A 25,632-nucleotide genomic window follows, 5' to 3' on the forward strand; every position below is an offset into this window, starting at 1 on the left:
ATGGATCTCCCCATTTGTTAAGGTAGATGTTAATATCGTGGGATTTGTGGAATGAGAATTACTCTCCCTGGCTGGAATACTGTGGTAATGCACAGAGTTCCAAAAATAACACTAAAGCGTAGCCAGACAGCAGTATCTATGATTAGGCAACAGAACGAAGTCAGCTTTGAGAATTCCCCTCATTGTACTCATGGGAAAATGGGATGGCCGGCCTTGAAGAAACTACCGCTTTTATTTTCAAGGGTACAGTGATAAATTCCCAGTGGGTCTGGGAAAGGGGCACAAATGCATGAACCAGCTGGGCGTGGTGGGAGACAGAAGGGTAGTCGGATCTGTGCTCAACAGAGACCTTTAATTTCCTCCCAAACATTTACATTCAAATAAAGAAATGTAGCAAAATAATAAAATTCATGGTCTGGCACAGAAAACACAACTGGCCAGTTGGTTGCAAGCCAAACCGTTACATGGATTTTTGGAAATCTGATGTAGGTGGGAGAACAGTGGTGGGAGAACATGATGTATGAAACGCAGATGCAGGGGGAGTGTCCCCCCCCAAACTGTCTCATCCCTTCACCCCTAAGTGGAAGGGTCAGGATGGTAGAAGGAAAGAAGATGCTCAGAGAGAATCACCAAGAGGACAGTTTGCCTCCTTATCTAACCCAAAACAACAGCTAAAAATACATTTCAAGGCTTTTGAACAAAATCAGAGGCAGCCCAACCTTAAAACCATGTAGATGTCAAATCTGCATTTAGCAGTTTGATGTTCTGCTCTAACAGGAGTGTTAAGTTAATATAAAGTATTAAATTAAGGTAGGCCATGGAGAGGTTACATTAATAATGAAATTTATTTTTATTTTTTCAAGAGGAAGCACAAAGGTCCCGGCTGTATTTCTCTCATTCTTACGCACATGTGTAGAGAACTACTTACAATGTCATAAATTAGCTGCAGACAACTCCCTGGAAAGTGGCTATTGTGACTAAGATAGGCACATGCCCATCAAAGGGAAAGGCCTCAAATCTTCTCAACAACCTATTACTTTGGTAACTAGGAGACCTCTGATTTTGGAGCATCAGCTCTTTCCCTGACATTGATAGTGACCTGGTCTATGTAGGGGCTGCTGGATTTATCAAATAAAAGTACGGGACAGTCCATGAAATTTTAATTTCAGATAAACAAATCATGCTTATTCTAAGTATGTCCCAAATAGTCTGTGGAATGTACTTATACAGCATTTTACTGGCAACCCTGAGTATGAACTTGAACACACACCTGCATCTGTGTGTGATCTGTGCCCCAGCAGCCCAGGGGCACTGTCACCTCTTACCCAGGGGTCCGAAGTTTCTCCTCTCTTGAACAATGGCATGGAAGAAACAAAGGCCGAACAACAGCTTTTGCCACATGACTGCCTTTGTGCAGCTTTGGAAGAACACGGGGTCCGAGATGGGGTCATTGAGGTAGGAGCGCAAAAGGTTAGCCCGGAGCCCTTTGGGGGGCTCGTTGGTCATTTTGATCCCATTTTGGAGGATGCTGACTGGAAATTTCTCTGTTGGATAGCTGGTTAACCAGAGTCTGCAAGAAAAACAGACCTAAGCAGGTAGAGCGATACAAGAAATTATACTGAAAAACAGTAACAAAAAACAATAGCCCCCGTGTATTAAGCATACTAGATGTCAGAACCCATGCTAAAAATTAAATATGTGCCCTTCCTTCACTTCAACCCTCACAGCCACCCTGTGTGAAGGGATTAGCTATCACCTGGTACCACTGAAGAAATGGAGGCACGCAGAGGTCATGTGGGTTTTTCAAGGACACAATACCTAGAAGCAACTGACATGGGATGCAACTCCAGAGGCCCTCTCTTAAATGCCATGCCACATTGCCTCCCTTGCTAGACTACCTGAGCATCTATGATGGCCAGATACTATCCCTGGAACCCCAGGAGTGGCCAGGAAGGCAGGAAAGAGGCCATGAACACATGGACTGAGGCCTTACGTCAGGAGGCAGTTATGTGGTGTTTCACTCATACCAGGCAAATCAATGCAATGTTAAAGTATAGTTTTGAAGTAGTTGCCAACTTGTAAAAATCGAGTTTTGTTTTTTTGTTTTTTTTTTTTAAATTCTAGATTCCCACCTTCCCTTGAAAATATTAGAAAATCTGATCACAAGGGGCCCGCCTTCCTGTATGGCATCAGTTGCTTGGTATTAGGCAGTCACTTCTCTAAAGGGCATGGGCTTCTGTGTGCCTGGATGGCTCAGTGGGTTAAAGCCTCTGCCTTCGGCTCAGGTCATGATCTCAGGGTCCTGGGATCGAGTCCCGCATCGGGCTCTCTGCTCGGCGGGGAGCCTGCTTCCTCCTCTCTCTCTGCCTGCTTCTCTGCCTACTTGTGATCTCTCTCTCTCTGTGTGTCAAATAAATAAATAAAATCTTTAAAGGGCATAGGCTGCTAGTTCACCGCAGTCCCCATATCTCTCCATTGATGTCTGATAGCAAGGATGACAGCCTGTGATGACTGGTAGAGTACTGTGGGAACTGCAAGACTTCTTGTGCCTGTCCTCTCCACTCATGTATGTTATATTCCTGCCTCCTGTAGGCACCTGAGGTAACAACTTTTGGGTTAGGACTGTAATATAGAAGAACTTAATAACAACATGAATAATTGTTCATTGAGTGTGTCATTGATGGTAGTTAGTCAACTCATCATCCTGAACCAGGTAGAATTCCTGAAACTGATGGATCGCCCTCAAAATCTTCCATGAATTTTATATGAGCCTTTCATGAATACAATAAGCTATGGCCTAATTTGGCTTTGTAAATAAACACCAAACACCTTCCTGTTTTCGGGCAGAGATGACTAAAATGAAAATTACTAGCAAGTTTTGTGGCCTGGAACAGGAGTTGGCAAACTTTTCCTATAAAAGATCAAAGAGTAAATATTGTAGGCTCTGCAGGCTATGTGGTCTCGGTCACAATGACTTGTAATGGGAAAGCAGTCACAGACAGTATATGAATGAGCATAGCCGTGTTTCAATAAAACTTTATTTGTGGACACTGAAAATTTTTTTTTTTTAAGATTTTATTTATTTATTCGACAGAGATCAAAAGCAGGCAGAGAGGCAGGCAGAGAAAGAGAGAGGAGGAAGCAGGCTCCCTGCAGAGCAGAGAGCCCAATGCGGGGCTCAATCCCAGGACCCTGGGACCATGACCTGAGCTGAAGGCAGAGGCTTAACCCACTGAGCCACCCAGGTGCCCCTGGACACTGAAATTTGAATTTCATTCAATTTTCATGTGTCATGAAATATTATTCTTTTTTCGATTTTTTTCCCATCATCTAAAAATATATAAAACTCTACTTAGTTTACAAGATACACAAAAACAGGTAGCAAGCTATATTTCGTCCACAAGCCATTGTTTGCTGACCCCTTGGCCTGGAGTAAGAGAACATTTGAGTTGGAAATGGCTTTGAAGTCTAGTTTATGCAAAAACCAAAGCCCAGTGTTGCTGGGGTTAAAGTTCAGAAAAAACAAGTAGCTGATTCTAATATTGATTAAAATTCTACAGAGCCCAAGAAATATAGGATAGAGCAGCCTGGACAATGGTGCCCACACTCCAGGTTAAAAAAAAAACAAAACCCACATATTTTAAAAGTCACATTTGCTGACATTGAATCTACCTTCCCAGACACATCTCATAATACATCCCCCAACAATGTCTCACAGCATATACCCCATAGTCACAGAATAACATCTCATACACACTTTTGCTTTTACAGATGCTGTCCCTTCTGCCTACAGTGTCCTTCCTAGTAAAGTCTTATTCATCTTTCAAAACCCCAGACAACTGTCAGGCCTCCAGGCATTCCCCAACTTTCCCTTCCCTTTTCTGTGCTCCATGGCTCTTGTGCAAACAAGTCCGGTAGGTAGTGTATGGTGTCAATATCACTCATCTGTGGTCTGTCTTCCGCTAGACTAAGAGCTTCTTAAAAGCAGAACTGTGTTCACCTTCGCATGCGCAGCCACCAGCATGACGTCTGCAGCTCAAGAAACAGGCTGTGGGGATTGGGTGGGGAGGACACCTCACCTGAATCTGATGTTGGTGCTTTCAGGAACAATCACCTCCTCACAGATCTTCTCCAGCATGGGCATCCAGCTCGTGGCCAGGTGGCAGTTCTGTAACACCACCCAGGTCCCATCTTTGATGGCAGTGTTGATCATTTTGGTAGCAATGGAGCCTTGGCCTTGGCCAAGGGAGATGGTCTGTGTTCTTGCACCTCCCATGCCAAGATCCTCAGCAAACTTCAGCAGGCCTGCAACCAGGAAGAAAAGGGGGCTTTTGAAAAAGGGCAGGCCAACTAAGACCATATTAACAACAACAATGCAGAAAAAAGGGTTGCATCAAAATTCTGGACATGGAGGGGCGCCTGGGTGGCTCAGTGGGTTAAGCCTCTGCCTTCGGCTTGGGTCATGGTCCCAGGGTCCTGGGATCAAGCCCCACATCGGGCTCTCTGCTCAGCAGGGAGCCTGCTTCCTCCTCTCTCTCTCTCTGCCTGCCTCTCTGCCTACTTGCGATCTCTGTCTGTCAAATAAATAAATAAAATCTTAAAAAAAAATTCTGGATATGTAAAGAAACTAACTGGCTCCTGTTGACTGAAAAAAAAAAAAAAGCCTCTCTATGTGGAAGTTTGGACTTTGGGTAAGAGGGTAAATGAAGCTATTGTTGATTCCTCTTTTGTTCTGAATATATAGACAGTCTTGATTTTAAAAAAAATTACACGTCGGAAAAAAATTCAGAGTCTGAAAGAAAGAGAAATTCCCAGGTGCCAAAAATGAAGAGGGAACTCAAAACTAGAGAGGTGAGCACACAACCAAAGAACTAGAAACTGGGTTGTTACTAATGTATTTTACTAGAAAAATAGGTGTTTTTATAGTGAAATTTCAAGTAAGTCTCTTTCACTTCTCTCTTCCTCAGAAGCAGCCAATGTTACTAGCTCTTTGTGAATCTTTCCAGAGTATTTTATACATTTAAATGAATGCATATATATGATTATACTTATGAGAATTGTAGAAAACTACATTTGCTTCTCTCACTTAGATCTTTTCTGCATCAATACAGGCATACCTCAGAGATACTGAGGGTTTGGTTCCAAACCACCATAATAAAGCGAATATTGTAATAAAGTGAACAAATGATTTTTTTTAGATTCCCAGTGCATATAAAAGTTATGTATATGATATATGTTATCCATTAAGGGTGCAATAGCATTATGTCTAAAAAAAGTGCATTTTACCTTAACTTTATAATATTTTATTGCCAAAATATACTAACCATCATGTGAGCTTTCCGTAAGTTGTAATCACTGATCACAGATCACTATGACAAATATAGTAATAAAGAAAAAGTTTGAAATATGGTCAAGAATTACCCAAAGGTGACCCAGAGACATGAAGTGAGCAAATGTTGTTTGGAAAATGGCAACGATACTCTTTCTCCCATGTTGGAGCCTGTGGAGTCTGCTGGGAACAGGACTCCCAAATCGACAAATGCATCTGGAAGGCTGTGGTCCAAGACCATTTTTCTTTGCAACCTGAGAGAGCAGACGGCTCTTCTTAAAATTGGAGGTTTTTATGCTCAACATGAAACTGAATTCTGTCTAGGCAAGAGACGTGATTATGTGTATGAAGCAAAGAACAACATAGTGACTCCTGGTGGCAAACCGAACAAAAATAGAGTAATGTGAGGAAAAGTAACCCGTGCTTATGGAAACAGTGGTACAGCTTGTGCCAAAATCCAAAGCAACTTTCCTGTTAAGCCACTGGCCACAGCATTGGGTGATGCTATACCCCTTAAGGATTTAAACTGACTGAAAAGTCAATAAAGGTGTAGATTTGTTATCTTTATTCTTTTTTGTAAAGATTTTATTTATTTATTTGACAGAGAGAGAAAGTGCACAAACAGGGAGAGCAGCAGGCAGAGGAAGAAGGAGACTACCCCTGTGCAAGAAGCCTGATGTGGGGCTTGATCCCAGGACCCTGGGATCATGACCTAAGGCAGATGCTTAACCAACTGAGCCATACCGGCATTCCAATTTGTTCTCTTAAAAAAAAAGAAAAAGAAAAAGAGGGGTGCCTGGGTGGCTCAGTTAGTTAAGTGGTCCTAGGACTTCAGAATGTGGCTGTATTTGGAGTTGGGTTTTGAAAGGGATAATTAAGTTAAAATGAGGTCATTATGTCAGGTCCTAATCCAATAAGATTTGGTGTCCTTATAAGAGAGGAGACTGGGACATAGATACACTCACAGAGAGAAAACTTCAATATAAAGATGCAGGGAGAAGCAGGCCACAGACAAGCCAACGAAAGAGGTCTTAGAAGAAACTAGCCCCGCCGACACCTTGATTTGGGATTTTTAGTCTCCAGAATTTGGAGAAAATAAATTTCTCTTGCTTAAACCACTGAGTCTTTGGTAGTTGTTATAGCAGTCCTAGCAAAAAAGACCATGAAAGAAACACAGCTAACAAAATCATTAAAGAAGGACCACAAAGCATAATAAAATTCAGAGTTCTGTGGGAAAAAAAAATACATGGATTTGGAATAAAACAAATAAAACTTCTGGAAATGGAAAGCACTGTCACTGAAGATAAAAACTTAAAGCACTGATGAAAAGAACAGGGTAGGCACAGCCAGAAAGAGAATTAGTAAACACTAAGGTCTGCAATCAATGATCCATCTGGTAGGACCCAGACAGTGGTTTCCAAATGCTACGGCCTCTGCGGAAAGAGTCCTTTGAGAAATGCTTATGCAAACTCAGCCCGGCATACATGGTAATTCTATACAACAAGGAAGCTATAAAAAACTACTGAGATTATGTGAGAACTTTAGGCGTGAAGGAGCCCCCACAGGCTGGGGACTAAATGACTTGAGAATCAGGAAGCTTGATAAATAATAAAACACCGCCACGTTTGAAACACCCACTACGTCAAAATCTATGCGCTCATGAGGCGCCTGGGTGGCTCAGTCAGTTGAGCGTCTAACTCTTGATTTTGCCTTGGGTCATGATCTCAGGGCTGTGAGATCAAGCCCCACATCTGGCTCTGACCTCAGCAGAGTCTGTTTCTCTCTCTCTGTCCCTCTCTCTCTCAAATAAATAAATTTCTTTAAAAAAAAAATCTGTACGTTCACAATGATGCAAAGAAAATCTTAACAGCTTAAATAACTTTGCAGGTGACCAGGGCACCAATTCACTAACCCGAAAGCTGAGAAATCAAGGGAATGAACTAAACGTCTATTCTGCCGGTCCTTTTTGAACTATAGTCCAAGTAAACCAAAGAGTTGACAAAGGAAAATTCTTCTTAGTAGGAGAGTTCCAGCTAATAAATGTGGAAGGAGTGATAGAATTAAAATACCGTTTTTCAGCCCCTAATGAAATAAGGGATCTGGGGAACGATTTTGTTAAGGCCGCTAAAAATCATCAGGTCAGTTGTTTCCAAAACATACTGGAATCACACGGGAAGCTTATAAAGCACAATGCCTGGGCCTCATTCACAAAGATTTTAATTTAATTGGTTGCGGGCATGGCCTGCACCTGGAGCTTTTTCTTAAAGCCCTCCCAGGTGATGCCCATGAGCAGCCAAGATTAAGAACCATCATCACATTAAGTGTGAGCCTGATGGGGAACTGTACGAGGGAAGTGCAATGGGGAGGCGGATCGCACTGACAATGCCTGAGTCCCCTGACCAATCTCAATCAGGAAAGGAAAGACAACCAGATAGCAGGTGCTTCCTAGTGTGAGGCACTGTGAGGGACACAGTAGCCACGAGGTCTCCTGGGAAGTTATCCAAGCTGAATCTGATCAGGCCTCTAGCACAGACAGACAGGAATATGCAACATAGGGCTTTGGATGTAACCGGCTTGTCAACATTTTACAGAACAAACCCTAACCTTTCTTCCATTTGTCTTCTTTACCTTTCCTGGTTTCCCCTCATTTCTCTTGTTTAAATCTGTCACGTGAGGGACACGGGAAAAAACAAAGCTACTAGAGAGGGGCCATGAATTGATCTTTGACAACTGGATGGTGGTACGGGAAAGGGGAGAGGGTACCAGTTTATTTCAGCTCGCTCCTCTGACTTCCCCTGTGGGGCAGGGGTGCTGATCCAGGGGTATCTGGGTCGGGGCAGGTGTCAAACTCCCCAACTTCCACAGCAGAATGGCAAGCTTTGTCATTTGCCTTTCTGGTCCTCTTTCATCATTTAGCAAGAGACAAAACTAAAGCTTTGAGACCCAACAGGACAGAAAACTAATCTATTCCTGTAAACAACTCATACCTGTTCATATGCAATAATTGGTTTCTGGAAAGATATAAAAACTGGTAATAATGGTTACTTCTGGAAGGAAGATGTACCTTTCACTCTGCACGATGGTTTCTCAACCTCAGCACTACTAACACCTGGGGCCATTTGGGGATAATCCTTTGTTGTGGGGGACTGTCCTGTGCAGTAGACGGTTAGCAGCATCCTCAGTTTCAATCTACCAGACTGTAGTAACACCCCCTAGTTGTGACAAAAAAAAAAAATGTTTCCCCACTTTGCCAAATGTCCCTGGAGGGGGGAAAATGGTACCGGTTGAGCCACAGTTCTATACTTTTATGCAATGCTTTTTTTTTTTCTCTCAACTATACAAAGTTATGCACAGTAATAATTATCCAAAGGAATTTACTTTAAAAATCAAAAGAAAAGCCTAACTGGGAGAAGCAATAGTCAGAGAAGATGATTTAAGACAAAGATGATAAACTCACAGCCAGCAGGCTTAAAACTAGACCCGGTCTGGTCCTCACAATTTTTAGGAAAAAATTTGAATGAGTTATCAAGACGTAAAAATGGGTGATTTCCATATTTCTGATTTCTCTAGAAAAATCAGATGATCTGGCCATCCTGAGCTCACATTATCAGCACAAAGCTTGGGAGCTGAGCAGCTGCTGCTTCCTTTGTGGGGGCGGGGGGGTGGGGTGGGGAGGAGAAATCTTCAGTGGCTCCTTCCAGCCGCACATGAGCCTGTTAATGGTCTGGCTTTCAAAGCATCTGAGTTTGAGATTCCTGCTATAAGGGACATGTTATTGTTACCTGACCATGCATTCTGGGCCATTTATGTTCTTTATACAACATTCTGCCCTTACCTGCCATTGGGTCTGCACCCGGAGACAACACGAAGATCAACGGTACACAACAACTGGAATCGTTGTAGGACCCCTGGAGATCAAATGTAGGGGCTTCGATGTACACGTCACCCATGTGTTCAGCAATGAACTCCCGAATGGCTGGAATGATTTTGTCAGGCCGCAAACATCGTAGGATCACCATCCTCTCCAATCCCTTAAGGAACTTCCAATTTCCAGGGAAATTCTCCTCGTGGGGCAAAGTGGAGTCATAGATGAGCCTCCATGCCTCAGGGTTTTGTTCTAAATGTTCTTTCAGGCCCTTCATTCTCGGCAACGCTGAGGCACGAACCACTTCCGCCCACGCCTTCTCAGACAGCCATTCAGGAGCTGGGTTGGGGAAGGGGTTGTCCAGGGCGACTCCTCCAGTTAGAAGGAAATACCAAACCTCCTCATTAATTTGCTTCTTCTCTTTCATGAGGCCGATGGTCAGGAGGAGGGAAAAAAGGAGTTTGTCCTTCTCAAACAGAGAGCGGCAGACGTTGTTGTAGATGCTGAGGGTAAAATGTCCAATGATGTACTCAATTCGAAGGTCCAGTTCTTCGCTCTTACTGCTGTCTGCCAGTGAATGCACATAGAGGTTTATAAACCAGGTCAGGGAGTACTGGTACATGGGCTCGATGTTGGCCAGGTCGGAGATACAGAAGAAGATGGTGGCAGAGTGGACAGCCACTGGCTTGTAGCCCATCCGAGTCTCATCGATCTGTGTTTCCGTTACTGAAGCAATTTCCTGTTTCTCAGAGATCTCTTCAGACAGCAGTTTGGAGGAGGACAAAATTTTGATGGCAGTCTCATCCTCAAGGATGTTGCCCTCAGACAGGGAGAGGACCTCTAAGATCTTATCTTCGATTTCTTTTAGCTGCTTCTTGTTCTTGGCACTTTCCACAATCAACTCATTCTTCTTCTCTTCCAGTTCTGGCTTCTCCTTGGCAGCCACGATGCCAAGGAGCTGATCTTGGAGGCCTAAGGGTGTGATCATGAAGTTGAGGAGGCAGACTTTCATGGCAACTTCAGGGAGGTAATGTGGGTTCCTCAAACGGGTTGTGATGTATAACTGAAAATCTCTGGAGTATTCGATGATGTTTTCACCCAGCCTCATGTACTCAACCCCTTGCTGCCTGAACGTGGACTTGAGCAAGATGGGTTCAATAAAGGCATCCAGCTCCTCTCCAACATTTTCTAGTAGGACAGGGGTGCCAAGCTGCAGAGCATTTTCCAGCGTCCTCACATAGGTGGCATCTGAGAATTTGATGATGGACAGCTTATTTGTTTTCTCCATGTTCTTGATCCACTTATTCGCCTGCCCCTGAGGGTCGATCATTAAGGCCCAGCGTCTGGAATTGGACACAATGATGCCATTGTCGATGGAGAAAGAGTCAACGGGCAGCCCAGCGATCTGCCAGGCACGGATTTTTACAGGATCTCCTAGTGTGTTGCTGAGACTGAAGTCACTGGAGCTGGGGATGACCTTTTCTTTACACTGGGCCAACCACTGCTTCTGGCACCGTGCCCGATAATCCACAGTAAAGGCCCCAAGGTAAGCCACAGTCCCTGAGGATAACAGCACATCTCCTGTCAGATCAATATACCGGATCTCTAGCTGCCGGGCAGCTTCTGTCCATCTGTCCTTCTCTCCGCCAAGACCACTGATCAGCTTTTCTGCCCTGATCAGCTTTTGGGAGCAGATTTCAATGTTTTCCTCCAGCGTCTTTTTCTTGGTATTCATGTCTTCAAAGTCGTTGTTCAGGGCCTGGAGGCGGTCTTCCACCAGCTTCAGTTCTGCTCGCTTCTGGTTCAGTTTCTTCATCTGCGTGCCTAGCTTCCCCTCGGCCTCCCTCAGCCGCTCCCGTTTGGGAGCCACCACTTTGGCCACACGATCGTACACCTCCATGGCCCTCACCCATTTGCACAGACCTTCACAGGCAGATGACACATTTTTAATGACAGCTGGCTGGAAATCTGGGTGATCGATGAATCTTTCCCGGATCCGCTTCATGATCACTGAGGGGATGTTGTCTTTGTCATATGTCTTAAGACTCTCCAAGAATTTCAGATCTCCAAGAATCTTTCTTGAAACTCCCCAGTAGTCTTCTATCATTTTACCTGTTTGGAACAAGAAATGGAGATTGGACTACTAAGACCTTCTGGCCGAGACTTGAAAGCTTACAATGGTTACTCCTATTTGGGGGAAAAAATCCAAAGTCCTGCCAAGAAGTTTTGGGCAGGGAAATACTCTGTATGATACCATAATGATGGATACATGTCATTATATATCTGTCCAAACCCATAGAATGTGCAATGCCAAGGGTGAACTCTAATATACACTATAGACTCAGGATGATAATGTGTCAATGTAGGTTCATCAACCTTAACAAATGTTCCACTGTGGTACCGTAACAGGAGATGCTATGCATTTGTATGGGTTAGGGGTATATGAGAAATCTCTGTACCCAGAAGGGTACTCAATTTTGCTGTGACCTTAAAATTGCTCAAAAATATAAAATCTAAATAAAATAAAACAAATATAAAAAATATAAAATATAATATAAATATAAAATCTAAATAAAATAAAATAAAGAAAAATCTAAGCTTCTCACAGTGGTCCAGGAGGCCAACTGAAGTCATCTACCTCATCTCTGCCTTGCTTCTTAGGCTTCAGTCAGGAAGAACCCTCCTTTAATTCCGCATTGATCTTAAGTGCTTCCCTAATGAGAGCCCATCACCTAGCCTATAAATGGCATCTAGCTGGTTCCTAACTAGACTTTTCCGGGGTGCCTAGGTGACTCAGTTGGTCTAGCCTCTGACTCTTGGTTTTCGCTCAGGTCATGGTCTTATGGGTCATGATTTCATAGGCTATGAGATGGAGCCTTGAGTGGGGCTCCACACTCAGCAGGGAGCAGGGAGCCTGCTTGGGATTTTCTCTCCCTCTGCCCCTCCCACTCTTTCTCTCTAATAAATAATTAAGCCTTTAAAAAAGATAAAAATCAATAATAATAAAAAATAAATTATTAAGTCTTTAAAAAAGATAAAAATCACCTCCACTGAGAGGTTTCCCTAGATTTCTGTCATTAAGCTGGGCCACTCTACCCCTCTCCCAGCATTTTCTTTCATCTCAGCTGCTAGAATGTCCATTCCCTTGACCGTGTTTATGCAACCTGTTTATGCAACCTTTCTTCGTTTCGTTTTTATTGTCTGCCTCTCCCTTAAAACTATAAGCTTCTGCTCTGTTTACTACAATCTGGCACAGTGCCTGATACTGTTATCAATAAATATGTATTGAATGACTCTTGCCCCTTGTTCCAGTCATAGAGAAGGAAAAGGAGCCATGGGTCTGTGTTTTGAATATTCCTTTTCAAGTCTGGGAGTTGGATTGGATGGGACCCAATCAGTCCCCCTGAGTGAGGCAATCTCAAGAGAAAGAGAAAGGGTGGGGAAGCAGCATGTAGGCCTGAAACTATACCAAAGGCTGTCCTTGCCCTACCCAGGAACAAAGCAGGACCCTTATTCTCCCCAGCACCCATCCTGCTGACTAATGATTGAGTGAGTCTCAATCCCATCCTGGGGCTGTACCCATTTCGTTCACATGCTGGAAATGAGTTGGAAGCTCTTTTGGCTCACAGCACTGTAAACACTTGCCAATCTCAGGCTTATCAAAAAAATTTATACTTGAGAAATCATATTAAGTACAATGGGTCAGATGTGTCCTGTTTCTAATGCAAGCACAGTAACCAAACAAATATTTCTCATGAAGGTTTTTGTCTGCATTCAGGAAAAGGATCTGTTTCATTTACAATCAAGGTACCCAAAATGAATTCAATTGCTCTTTTGTTCCATCTTCATGTCCTGGCTAAAAATCTGCAGGATCAATGAATAATATGCACCATTTGCTTCAACTTTAAAATAAGAAAGGTGAATGGTGGGCCCTTTGCAGATCATCAATGATCCAAGAAGAGGATGACCTTCTGTGACCTTGGCCATGTTTTATGTATCTTAGCCATTCTCCACCCTGGCTGCCCCTTAGATCATTTGGGAACTTAAGAAAAAATACAGCTCAGGTTATACCCATTGACCAATGGAGTAAGAGTCTCCGGAAGTGGAGGCAAGGGCTTCAGCATTCTTTACATGCCCTGGGCAATTCTAGGGTGCAGCCAGGTGGAGAGGTCCTGGGCTGGCTCATCCTTACTGAGCCGCTTCCCTAAACGATTCTCCTATGAAGTCCACTTCCTGCTTGTTCACTCCCGATCACCTCTGCATCTTCTTCTTGAGGTTTTTGGCCTGACACCAATTAGGGAAGAGGAAATGCTAGTCACTGGGAAGCAGAAGCCAGAGGTTTCTGAAGCCAGGGATTTCCAAGCATTTCAGAAGAAACGGAGGAAGAGCGGGACTGTTCCCAGGACAGGAGCATTTAAAAGGCAGGGACTATTACTGAGGCTGTTTTTTTAAGGTCCTTGTTCAGTTCTAAGACACTACTATTAATAATACAAAGTCCTACATCTCATTCGGATTTTAAGGAGAACGAATACTCTATTTATTAATGCTACTAGGTTCAATTATAGGGGGAGATCCTCCCTGTCCTAATCCTTTCTCCCTATTTCTGATTCCTTGTCTCCCCACACCTCAATTTCTACCTCTGCCTCCCTTTGCCCCGTCTTTCTGCCTCTAAGTCTCCATTTCCAGCTCTTCTGTTCCCTCAGCCTTCCTTCCTCCTGACCTCTTGCTCAGTTCATTATCTGTGTGTCCATCTAGCTGTTTGTCTCTTTCCATCTCTCTGTAGCTCTGTCTTATTCTGTCTCTCCTTCTCCGGTTATCTGTCACCTTCTCTCTCTCTATCTTTCTCTACTAGCTCTTTTTGTTTCTCTCCTCTGCAACCACTCAGTACTCTGTCAGTCCTTTCATACCCATGACCTTCATTTAAAAAAATATATATATTATTTATTTATTTGAGAAAGAGCAGCAGAGGTAGAGAAAGAAGCAGACTCTCCCGCTGAGCAGGGAGCCCGATGCGGGACTTGATCACAAGACCCTGAGATCATGACCAGGGCCAAAGGCAGATGCTCAATCAGCTGAGCCACCCAGGGGCCCTCCACGACCTTCATTTTTGTACTGATTTGCTGTGACTAAGCTCAGCGTCACCTAAAGATGCCTGTCCCCCAACCCTGGATCCCCACCCCAGTGACTGAGAGGAGTAAGGAAGGTGAAGGCACAGGAGAGAGCTGTGCACCTCCTAATGGGCGTGCACCTCCGTCACCTCTCTGGTTTCCTTGGAGTCTCCAGACCCTGCCCATGGGCTTGGGGGTGAGGGAGGCAGCAGTACCCCTCCTGCGAGGGAAGAGCAGCCTGTGAAGGCCACCGGGTGGGTCGGGGGGCGGTGGGGGGCAAAGGAGGTTACCGCTGCCGCTGGAGTCGGGCTTCCTCTCTGGTTTCAGCCCTTTCATGACACAGATGCTTTCCATGACCAGCTTGACGGGGCCGGGCGGGTTCTGCATGGACTTCACCAGTGAGATGTCTGCTGGGTTCAGGGTGTCCAGTGCGGCCAGCGCGGCCTCCAGTGCTGGCATGGCCTCTGCCAGATCCCCCTCACATTCATCCTGCGGGCAGCAAGGGGGTAGAGGGTTGAGTGCTTGGTGCCCAGTGGACCAGCCCTCACTTCATAGAGGAAGCTGGAAGAAGCTCTTCCTCCCCTCCCTGGCCTCCCAGTACTGCGCCCCCTGCTGGAGGTCAGCACAGGAGGTGGGCTCTAAGGGCTGAGTGGCAGCAGGGAGGTGTGCACAGACTTTGGGGGCTGTGGTTTTGATGCCTTGAACATTTGAGAATTCACCCGATTTGTGATCTTTAAAAAAAAAAATCGAGCTTTGGGTTTTAAGCAAATTCCCAAGAGATACATGCAGTGGGTAACTTCACACCTGCTGATCAAAGATGGGTGGAGGATATGTGCTGCCGAAGCGAGCACCAAAGATGGGTGGAGAAATGGAAAAGGATGAAACCCCGGGGGGTTGAGTGACAGCTGGGGAGGGGGTTAGGGCAAGTTTGGGGGAGAAATAAGGCATGGGGGTGGGGTGGGAGAGGGTCAATGATGCAGCGAGGGTTGGAATGTATTGTAACTCAGAGATGAAGCAGGGGTAGAGTCAGGGATAAAGTGAAGCTTGGAGATAGGGTGGAGTTTAAGGCAAGAGTTCAAGGATGAGGAATGGGAACAGAGATTAGAGCTGGATAGTGAGCTCTGGGAAAAGGAGATGGTGCATGTTTTGTCCATTATTCATTCAGAGACAAAATTAATACAATGGAAAATTATTCGGCCATAAAGAGGAATGAAGTGTTGATTCACGTGACCACATGGAGAACATGCTAAGGGAAAGAAGCCAGACACAAAACGCCACCTGCTCTATGACTCCATTTACATGAAATGTGCACAAAAGGAAAATCCATAGAAGCAGAAAGTGAGTTAGTGGTTGCCAAGCATTGTGGAGGTGGAGCAATGAGGAATGACTGCTCACAGATCTAGGTTTTGGTGGGGTGACAAAAATCATCTAGGATTAGCGGTGATAGGCGTACACCTCTGTGGTTGTACCAAACACCTCTGAAATCCAACTTAAAAAGGTGATGGTATGTGAATTATATCTCAGTGTGTATTTATTTAAGATTTATTTATTTTAGAGAGAGAGGGAAAGAGAGAGAGAGCAGTAGGGAGGGGCAGGGGAGAGGGCAAGAGAATCTCCAGCAGACACCCCACTGAGCGAGGAGCCTGAGGTAGGGCTTGATCCCATGATCCTGAGAGCATGACCCCAGCCGAAAGCAAGAATCGGATGCTTAACCGACTGAGTCATCCAGGCACCCCCTCAATGTTTTTTTAAAAGAAAGCTTAACGTTATAGGATTTTTGAACTGGAAGGGACCCTATAGATTATTTAGTAGCCAAATTACCAAATAAAAAAACAAAATAAAACAAACAAAACACAAGGTCTCAGGAGGCAAAATGACTTAACTCAGGTCACAAAGCTCCAACTATGGGCCCCTAGTTCCCACTCAGTGAATTCTCTCTCGGTCATCCAGCCCAACGAGTGATAACACTGCCATGACTGAAGCAAAGTGTCACAAGGGAACAAGGATTCTTAGACAAAGCAATGTGTACGGAAGTCCACATCCCACAGGTTTATGGTATGGAAGCAAAATAAAGGTAGGTGCCGCTTCTTACATCTGTGTGTACACACGTGTGCCTCGGTGTACATGTGTGTACATTATGGATTCTTTATTTCAGGTTTTCTGGGTTTTTTTGTTTTTTATTTTAAAGATTTTATTTATTTGTCAGAGAGAGAGAAAGCACAAGGAGGTCACAGCAGGCAGAGGGAGAAGCAGACTCCCTGCTGAGCAAGGAGCCAGATGTGGGACTTGATCCTAGGACACTGGGATCATGACCTGAGCTGAAGGCAGACACTTAACTGATTGAGCCCCCAGGTGTCCCAGGTTTTCTGTTTTTTAAATACACTTGCAGCAATGTTTTGTTTGGGCTTATTCCCTTTTTTTTTTTTTTTTTAAGATATTTATTTATTTATTTATTTGACAGAGAGAGCACAAGCAAGGGGAGTGGCAGGCAGAGGGAGAGGATGAAGCAGGCTCCCCACTGAGCAGGGAGCCCTGGGGTCACGACCTGAGCCTAAGGCAGATGCTTGACCTACTGAGCCACCCAGGGGGTCCCTTGGTTTTATTATAATAAAACAACAGCCCTGTCCCCATGACCACTGACAGATGTTCCCAATATTAAAATGGAATGCTCTGCCTCAGGTGGTAGAAATGCCTCAGTCCCAGGGGCAACTTGGTTTGCTCCCTCTTCAGTCCTAGGATTGGTGCCAGAGGGTAAGGCAGGAAGAAAAGAAGTTGAAACCAAAACCCACTGTTTCTTACAGTCAGCTTCAGATAAAGTTTGGTGGCAGAGGAGGCCACAGGTGTTGGCTCAGCCACAGCTGTGGCTTGGTGGATTTCAGTGGTCCCAGGTACCCACAAGTGCTATCAATAGTTCCATGTTCCTTTCCTGCAATGTGCCAGACAGCTAGTGACCCACACATGCTGCTTGTCCTCCAGTGGCCCAGAAGCTCTGCTCCCTTTCCTAAGGAGCACAGCCTGGCTCCCAGCAAGTTTCCTTGTCAAGTGCCTTGAAAAGTCTCTAATTATATTATTATGGGAACAGTGATTTTCAACCCTGCCTCTGCCGCAGAGTCACTGAGGAACATTTAAGGGCATCCTCGTGGTCAGGCTCCACACCCAGAGATTCTGATTCATGCGGTTTGGGTGAGGTCTGGGCACCCACATTTTTCAAACTCCAAAGGTGGTTCTGACACACGGCGCTGTTGAGAAACTCCAGCTTATACACTCAAAACACTGAAAATAGGGCATGAAGGGATAGACTTCCGTGCCCAGTAGGAGAATGGCTACGTGATGAGAGAAACACTTACTTGACATGGTCATTAAAATGATTATATGACATTTTGGAAAAATATTTGTGATGGGATGTTAAAGAAATACAAAAGCATGATGCAAATTGCCATGCTACTATGATTGCGGTCACAGGAAGTTACTCATGTGTATAGACAGGCTGGAAGGAAACTTGGGAAATTGAAAAGGTGTTAAAGCTGAGTTCTTAAATATTCTTTCATACGTGTTATTACTGTTATCATTTGTTTCTATGATAAAAAGCATTTTGATTAAAAATGACCCCTGGGGCACGTGGGTGGCTCAGTTGGTTAAGCATCTGCCTCTTGGTTTCAACTCAGGTCACGATCTCAGGGTCATGTCAGGCTCCATGCTCAGTGAGGAGTCTGCTTAAGATTCTCTCTCTCCCTGTCCCTCTGCCCCCTCCCCCTCGCTCCCCTCTTTCTCCCTCTCTAAAAAAAAAAAAAAAAGAAAAGAAAGAAAAGAAAAAGACCCCTGTTGCTTAGCAATGCAAGGAGCATCAGGGACTTTTGAAAGGTAGAAACCACAGTGCCCTCTGATGACACACAAAAAGTCAACTCTGCAGTGATTCTGGCTTCAGTCATTATCCTCATTAGGGGGAAAAGAAATGATTCATTAGCTTAAAAAGAAACGACCTCTCTAAGCAAATTGCTGTACTTGGAAAGCAAGTGCTGGGGGCTTCTTTGCCAGTCTCCTCCCTGTCTCTGGACAGATCCCACAAGCCTGGCTGAGCCTCTCTGCTGCGGGAGTCACCACACTGGGGGCTCTCCGAGGATGTCTCATTTCCAGGGGTGGGAGGAGATTGGAGAAAATTATAGTCCTTGTGTGGAGAAGGACTGTAGCTCTGAGAGGTACAGGGAGGGGTTCTGGTCCTCAGGGAAACTCAGAGCAAGCACAGCTTCTTTTTCTTCCCTGGATGCACCTCGTGACTCACCTCTCCAGGATGTCACTCCTGACACTCAGGGATGAGATGGCAAAACCTTGGACCTCAACCCTGACACCGAAACCCAAGGCAGCGTTTACTGCCCAGGAATGGGTGTGGTGGGTCATCTCCATGTCACCTCCAACGTCCCTCCTGTTCCAGCCAGTCCCTGTTTGCCCCTGCCATTATGCAGCAGAATCCTGGGGCTGATGGTACCCACACGTGGCAAGAGGCTGCCCTTTTTCAAACAGGCAAGTCCACTTGGTACAAGGTGAAGAACGATAGTTTTGGAGAATAAATGTGTGCCACTAAACTCTGTGTGTTGGACACACACTAAAAAATTTACATGTTTTTCTCTTGGTATCCCCATTTTATAGATGAGAAAACTGAGTTTCGAAAGGAGCAAAGCAAATACCGAGCCCCAATTCTAGTATAAAACCATGGAAGAATTGCAAATTCATGCATCTCTTGGGGCCAAGCCTGTGATCTGACTGTGGGAAGTGGACTGGGTGGGGCTTTGTTGAACTGGAACTTCCATGGGGCAGCGTCTAGTCAAAGCTGCTGATGGCCGCAACTCGGGAATGCAGGTCCAGTGCTGCCAGAATGCTTGATTTTCTTGTAAGAAAAACAGAACATTTAGAATTTTTACTTGAAATCTCTTGATTTTTTTTTTTTTACAAGTGGACGATTATTTCAGATTTTTAAAAAATACTGTGTGTGTCACAGTGTAAATATGCACTCCCTCGCTGCAAGTTTGCCACTTCTGGAATAAGAGTCAAATGCAAGGGCTTCAGAATCTGAGAACTCTAGGTCTGAACCCAGATTCCATCACTCGGTAGCCGCATGACCTTGGAGAAGTCATTACCGTTCTTGTACCATAATTTCCTTATCTGTAAGCTGGGAATGACACCATGTGCTTTGCATGTTGCATGATGGAATGATAAAAGGCAGCGTAAATCAGGGACGAGTGAATACAGTCTCCATGAGGGAAGGAATTGTGTCTGTCTTGCTCCACTGCCTAGGAAGGGGCCAGCACGCAGCAAGTATTCAATAAATATTTGTTAAAGGAAGGATTACAAGAAACCAGGATGGTGCTGATAAGTAGTAGCTATTACTATCATCTTGGCCTGGCAAAACACCCCCCCGGATTCTGGTCCCTGGTGGTCACCATCTTTTATGGTTCCATTGGGCTCCTGGCTGTGCACCTGGGACTATGGGCAAGCACCCATCTCTCTTGTCCAAGGCATTCACTGTGTGACTCTGAGACCAGGGAGGTATTAGAGGCCAGGTCTCAGGACTCACTGGAGAAAAGCCAGTCTGCAAGGCCTGCCCTTTTCAAGAAAGTGCCCCATGACTTATTTATCCTAGAAGCCAGACACAAGCAACTTCTCATTCAAGCTTTTTTTTTGAAGAATGGTCAAGGAAGATTTTCTAACTGCTGAGTAGGGTCAAGTATCTTGAGCTAAGTGCCAATAGCCTTGGATTCTAAACCCACTGAGTAGCTATGCAACTCTGAAAAGTTGCTTCGCCATGAAACTTCAGTGTCATTGATACTGTGATTCCTAAGTTCAAGGCAGTCATGATAGTCAAATGGAACTGTGCAACTGAAAGTGCTGAGAAATACATAATATCACATGAATTTCACATGAATAGATTTTCTTCTAATACCAGAATGTTGATGAAGCCCTTCCCAGGGCTATTCTTTGATATACGAATCACCTTCAAGTAGGGTCTTCTAGGTTCAACATTCTGTCATTTGACAATGATTGATTCCACACCTGTAACATGCCAGGCACATCTGAGCAAAGACATGATGGAGGTGAAGGAGACAGACAGAAAACAGCCAGTGCAAGGGCCCTGGGGTGGGAGAGTGCCTTTGTATTTCTCTGAGGAATAGTTAGGAGGCTAGTGTGGCCAGAGCAGAGTGAATGAGGAAAAAGTAATGAGATGAGGTTAGATCATGTTTGGCCTTGAAGGCCTTGGCTCTGAGTGAGATGGAGAATATTTGGAAAACAATCATTCTTCCTGGGAAGAGCCACATGTCACAGAGATCTTCTTCATCACTTACTAGCTACATGATACTTGGAAAATCACCTGTCTTTTTTAAGTCTCACTCTTCTCTGCTGCAGGGTGGGCCTGACCATACACACCCTGCAGGGCCGTATTAGGCTCTAGTGAGAGAAGGGATAAGCCTGAAAAATGCTGCTTCCCCCCCCCCATTTCCTCTTGGCTTTTTATACCTTGATTCCTTGAGCAATGGCAGCGGCAGCATTGGCTTCTTTTTCATCTGCCTGCACCAGAAGTTTCTTGGCATCAGCTTCTCTCGTTTCCTCCTCAATTTTCACCATCATCTTGGCTGTCTCCTCGGATGTCTGGATGAGTTGAGGCTGGAGAGCAGTCAGTTGTACTTGCATTACTGCTACCTAGGATAGGGGTAGTGGGGTAGGGGAGTTGTTATGTCAATGCCGAGAGTGGCATGTTTAGCAGGAGTTGAAACAATTCTCCAAACTGTCATATAGGCAGAAAGTACTAATGATTTTACCGTGGTACTGGGTATACATTTGTTGGCTGGAATTTTCCCCTTTGATCTTTCAATGCTTACTTGCTGAGTTCATACTAGGTGTTGTAAATTATCAAGCATGGGGCTAGACACTAGACAGAGAATGGTAAACTTGAACATTTTTTTTTAAAGGTACAGTTTCCTCCGTTCTCTTGAGCCAATACTAAATTTTAGTACTGGGGGCAGGGAGAGATACAATAAAAGTAAGTTAGGGGGAAAAAACTTACTTTTTTTTTTTAGTCAATGAAGAAAACATATACGTCTGAGATACTCAGAATAAGAGGAACTTTCTTTTTTTTTTTTTTTTTAAAGATTTTATTTATTTATTTGACAGAGAGAGATCACAAGTAGACAGAGAGGCAGGCAGAGAGAGGGAGGGAAACAGGCTCCCTGCTGAGCAGAGAGCCCGATGTGGGACTCGATCCCAGGACCCTGAGATCATGACCTGAGCCGAAGGCAGCGGCTTAAACCACTGAGCCACCCAGGCGCCCCTAAGAGGAACTTTCAAGGCCACTTTCCCCAATAGTCTGATGCCCTCTAAAGCATTCCTGCTAAGTGGTTTTCCAACCTGTGTTTGAACACCTCTAATGGTGGAGAGCTCATTACCTTTCAGGAGAATTGTGCCATTTTTGGGGATCCAACAGCCCTGATTCTACCTTCTAAAGGCAGCTCAGATGCATATTTGAGAAGGGTTTCATAATCTTGCAATCACTGTCTCCAGCAAGCATTTGAGAGAGGCCCAGCATGCTGGCCTGGTTAGGAGCACAGGTTCTGGAATTATGCAGAGCTGAGTTTCAGTTTTGGCCTGACCACTTGCACTGCCTACTCATGAAGCTGCATGTATGGTCTTGTCAAATCTTCTGGCCTCTCCGTATCGTGGTTTCTTTGTGTGGAAAACAGCCCCTTCAGACAGAAGACGAAACTGAGGCCCAGGGGGTAAGATAACATACTCAGGGTTCATCCATGATGAATAAAATACCAAAATCTTAAAGGAAGACAGAATCTCTTAGGGCTGGGTTGAGGCTGAGGCAAGCAAGGTGAGCTCTGCAAGTCCAGGAGTAGATGCTGTCTTTACATAGTGACCTCACCGCATCCACCTAATCCTGGACCTCTCTGTCCCCATTCTGTTGCAGCAGTGCTCACCTGTGAAGATGCAAACTCCAGTTTCTGCAGACCTGTCAGGTAACGGTTCCTCATCATATCAACCTCATGCCTCTTGGTATTGAGGAGGGTCTTAAAGGTTAGGATCAATTCGAGGTAGGAGGTGGGGGTGACGTAGTTATGTCTGCCAAGTGTGTTGTAATAATCAAGTGACAGGTTCTTCACACTCTCCTGGAAATATTTGCACATGGAGATGACCCTACCGAGGACAAGAGGATGGTTAGGCAGGTGCAGTGTTCTCCAGATAGACCTAGCACAGCTGTGGCTATCCATGTGAGGATCTGAGAAGGTACACACTGACTATGGCCTGGTAGAGCCCCAAATCCTCAAAGACAGGTCAACAGAGCTGTGAGAAGTTTTGGAGATGTATATATCCTTACTAGAATGATTTTCAAGGGAGTAATTCCTACTTCTGATCACTTTGGTGATTCACCAGAGCTTAAGCAGAAACTCTTCATCTTTGGCAGTCTGATGAATGATGTTTTAAAATGCATAAAACAAAATACATTGGATTACAAAAGGAACCAATTATGTTGAAATTATTTTCAAAATATTTTAAAAACCAAATTTTTTATATGCCAGGGATCAGCAAACTTTTTCTGGAAAAGGCCAAATAGTAAAATCAATGGTCCGCATGGTTGAATAATGGTTAACTACTGAAGTCTGCTGTTGTGTTGGGGGGAAAAGTGGCATGGCTGTGTTCCAATAATACTTTATTTATAAAAACAGGCTGTGAATTGGACTTGGCCAGGAGATCATACTTTGCTGACCTCTACATTAAATGATAAGACTGGGCAGCAGATCTAAAACCCACCACAATTTTGGAAATGATATACTGACGTATCTATAATGACTGAGTGAATTATTAAAAACACACACAATTGTGAGTCCTGTTGGTAACAAGTCCTGCTAATCCTACTGGGATATACTATCTACATTCATTATTGAAAGAATTTCAATATGCCAGTTAGATGTCCGTGAAAATAAACATATAATTTTTCTCCATTCACATTAACTGATCCTCTGAATTCTGTTCATGAGCTTATGGACCCAAGTTAAGGGACTTCTGGCTGACAGCATAAAGTGCAACGTTCTTAAAATGGAATTTATAGCCATCAATATTCTGACCTTTACCTACTTCTTCATTTTCCATTCATTCATTTAATAAACAGTAACTGAATTACTACGTCCAGGCACCTGCTAAACACTAAGGATATAGAATCAGACAAAGCAGATGACATGACCATTGGCTTCATGGGGCACCCAGGAAGGTCAACTTTCCCATATTTTCCCTTACTCTAGCTAAAATTAAGTGCACTTTGGGGGCTGTTTTTGTATATCTGCACTTTACATATAAAAGACTAAGTTTTTTTTTTTACCCTCATAATAACCAATTTTCATCTCCTTGACAGCGATGTCACCCCTGCTGAGAAGGTATGCTCTATAACTATTGAAATAGCTATATTATTAGAGCTAGGTTCTCATAGTTATGAAAACAGTGCATCTCCAGAACAATTCTGAACAATGAAATTTCATTCTTTTTCAGCAAAGGTGTTTAAATATCTAACTAAATGTGATTTTCTATGCAGAAATTGAGAAATCTTTTTTTTTTTAAAGATTTTATTTATTTATTTGTCAGAGTGAGCACGGGCAGACAGAGTGGCAGGCAGAGGCAGATGGAGAAGCAGGCTCCCGCCGAGCAAGGAGCCCGATGTGGGACTCGATCCCAGGACGCCGGGATCATGACCTGAGCCGAAGGCAGCGGCCCAACCAACTGAGCCACCCAGGCATCCCAGAAATTGAGAAATCTTAAAACAATAATAACAACACAGCCAACATCTGGATTTTCATTCTGGAATATTTGGTTAGGGTACTAAAATGCAGCTAACGCTTACTCTATCCGAATATTGTCATCCAGCTCCACATCTTCCAGAAATTTGTTGGCTACCAACTCCAGGGCATCCGTGGGCCAGGACTGGAACCAATCAATTGTACAGCAATTGATCAGTGAAGGGAACATCCGCAGCCGGTTCCGGAAGGCGTCCCCAACTGGGCTCATGGCTGATGAAAAACAGAGTTGGTTAGTTTCCTTCCTCCAAGACAAGGAGCCAGGCAGTTCTTTCCAAGGATTCTGGTGAGTAAGGGGTTGGTTTCCTGTAGCTACTCCAGGGGTGTAATGGGAATAGTTATGATGAATGCCTGGGAAGCACAGGAGAATCATAGGGTATTTTCATTCAACTTTATGATGGGAATTCAGAATATTATAATAACCTTCTGAATGGTCTCCCAAGCCCATTTGTTCTCCTTTCCAGATATTTTGCATCCCTTAGCCAGCATGGCTTGTGCCCTTTGATCTTCTTGCTCTATTTGTGTTGACTCAGACATAAGGGAACCATGGATGCCCCATACTAGTTATTTATGGAAACTGAGTGGGGGCCATCGGCTTGTTTCTGACCCCATCTCCATCCAAGCACAAATTCTGGCTAAATTCCGTACATTTTTATTTAGGCTTAATGTGGTAGGAGGAAGCATGATAGACAGGTGGAAATATGAGGAGGTCACTGTGGCTGAAGAACAGAGAGAGAAGGGGAAGCTTGGTTTGAGAGGAGAGTGGAGAGAATAAAGGGGAAAGTATGGAAGGTAGCCTTATAAAACCATAGATTAGGAATTTTGGCATTTATCCTGATAGAAGGCATATTAAGTGTGTGTGTGTGTGTACATACAGCGATCAAATTTGCAATACATGTAAAAAAAAAAACCATGAGTCAGTGGAACAAAAAGGTTTGGAATGGACAAGAGTAGACATAGAGAGAATAGAAGTTTGCAGAGGTGAGGCTGGGCAAGATGATGGCATTTAGCTAATGCAAAGTGGGTGGAGATGGAGATAAATGGGTGGTTGTAAGAAAAAAGGAGGTAAAAATTGACACGACATGGTAACATGAGAGAAAAGTATTAAATACAACCCCTAGGCTTTTTGGATAGATTGAGGTTGCCATTCAGAGTGAAGAACTTCAGATGCACTTAAAGGAAGGAGAAGGTTCAGAGGAGAATTGAGAGAATTGAGAAAAGTATGTGGGGAGGGGCTAGGTGGGTGATAGGTATTAAGGAAGCCACTTGTGATGAGCACTGGGTATTGTTCTACTCCAGAAACCAATATTGCATTGTATGTTAACTAAGTAAAATTTAAATTAAAAAAAAAAAAAAAGGAAGTGCGCCTGGGTGACTCAGTCAGTGGTCCAACACTTTTTTTTTTTTTAAAGATTTTATTTATTTATTTGACAGCAGAGATCATAAGTAGGCAGAAAGCAAGGAGGAAGCAGGCTCCCTGCTGAGTAGAGAGGC

At 44.2% G+C, this 25,632-nt stretch overlaps 1 protein-coding gene across 1 annotated transcript in view; it reads right to left on the minus strand.

Moving 5' to 3' along the window:
* Positions 1–25,632, minus strand: part of LOC111145753 (dynein axonemal heavy chain 3) — a 164,081-nt gene that overhangs the window by 13,282 nt on the left and 125,167 nt on the right. Inside the window, exons 48-54 of the mRNA XM_022500938.1 lie at positions 24,186–24,351; positions 22,273–22,489; positions 20,810–20,992; positions 14,593–14,791; positions 9,165–11,306; positions 4,080–4,305; positions 1,326–1,570 (exon numbers count right to left, since the gene is read on the minus strand). Coding sequence (XP_022356646.1) covers positions 1,326–1,570; positions 4,080–4,305; positions 9,165–11,306; positions 14,593–14,791; positions 20,810–20,992; positions 22,273–22,489; positions 24,186–24,351 — 3,378 coding nt within the window. The remainder of the gene's footprint in view (positions 1–1,325; positions 1,571–4,079; positions 4,306–9,164; positions 11,307–14,592; positions 14,792–20,809; positions 20,993–22,272; positions 22,490–24,185; positions 24,352–25,632) is intronic.

This window comes from Enhydra lutris, unplaced genomic scaffold (assembly GCF_002288905.1).
Source record: "Enhydra lutris kenyoni isolate GAN:26980312 unplaced genomic scaffold, ASM228890v2 scaffoldscaffold13, whole genome shotgun sequence".
Lineage (NCBI taxonomy): Eukaryota > Metazoa > Chordata > Mammalia > Carnivora > Mustelidae > Enhydra > Enhydra lutris.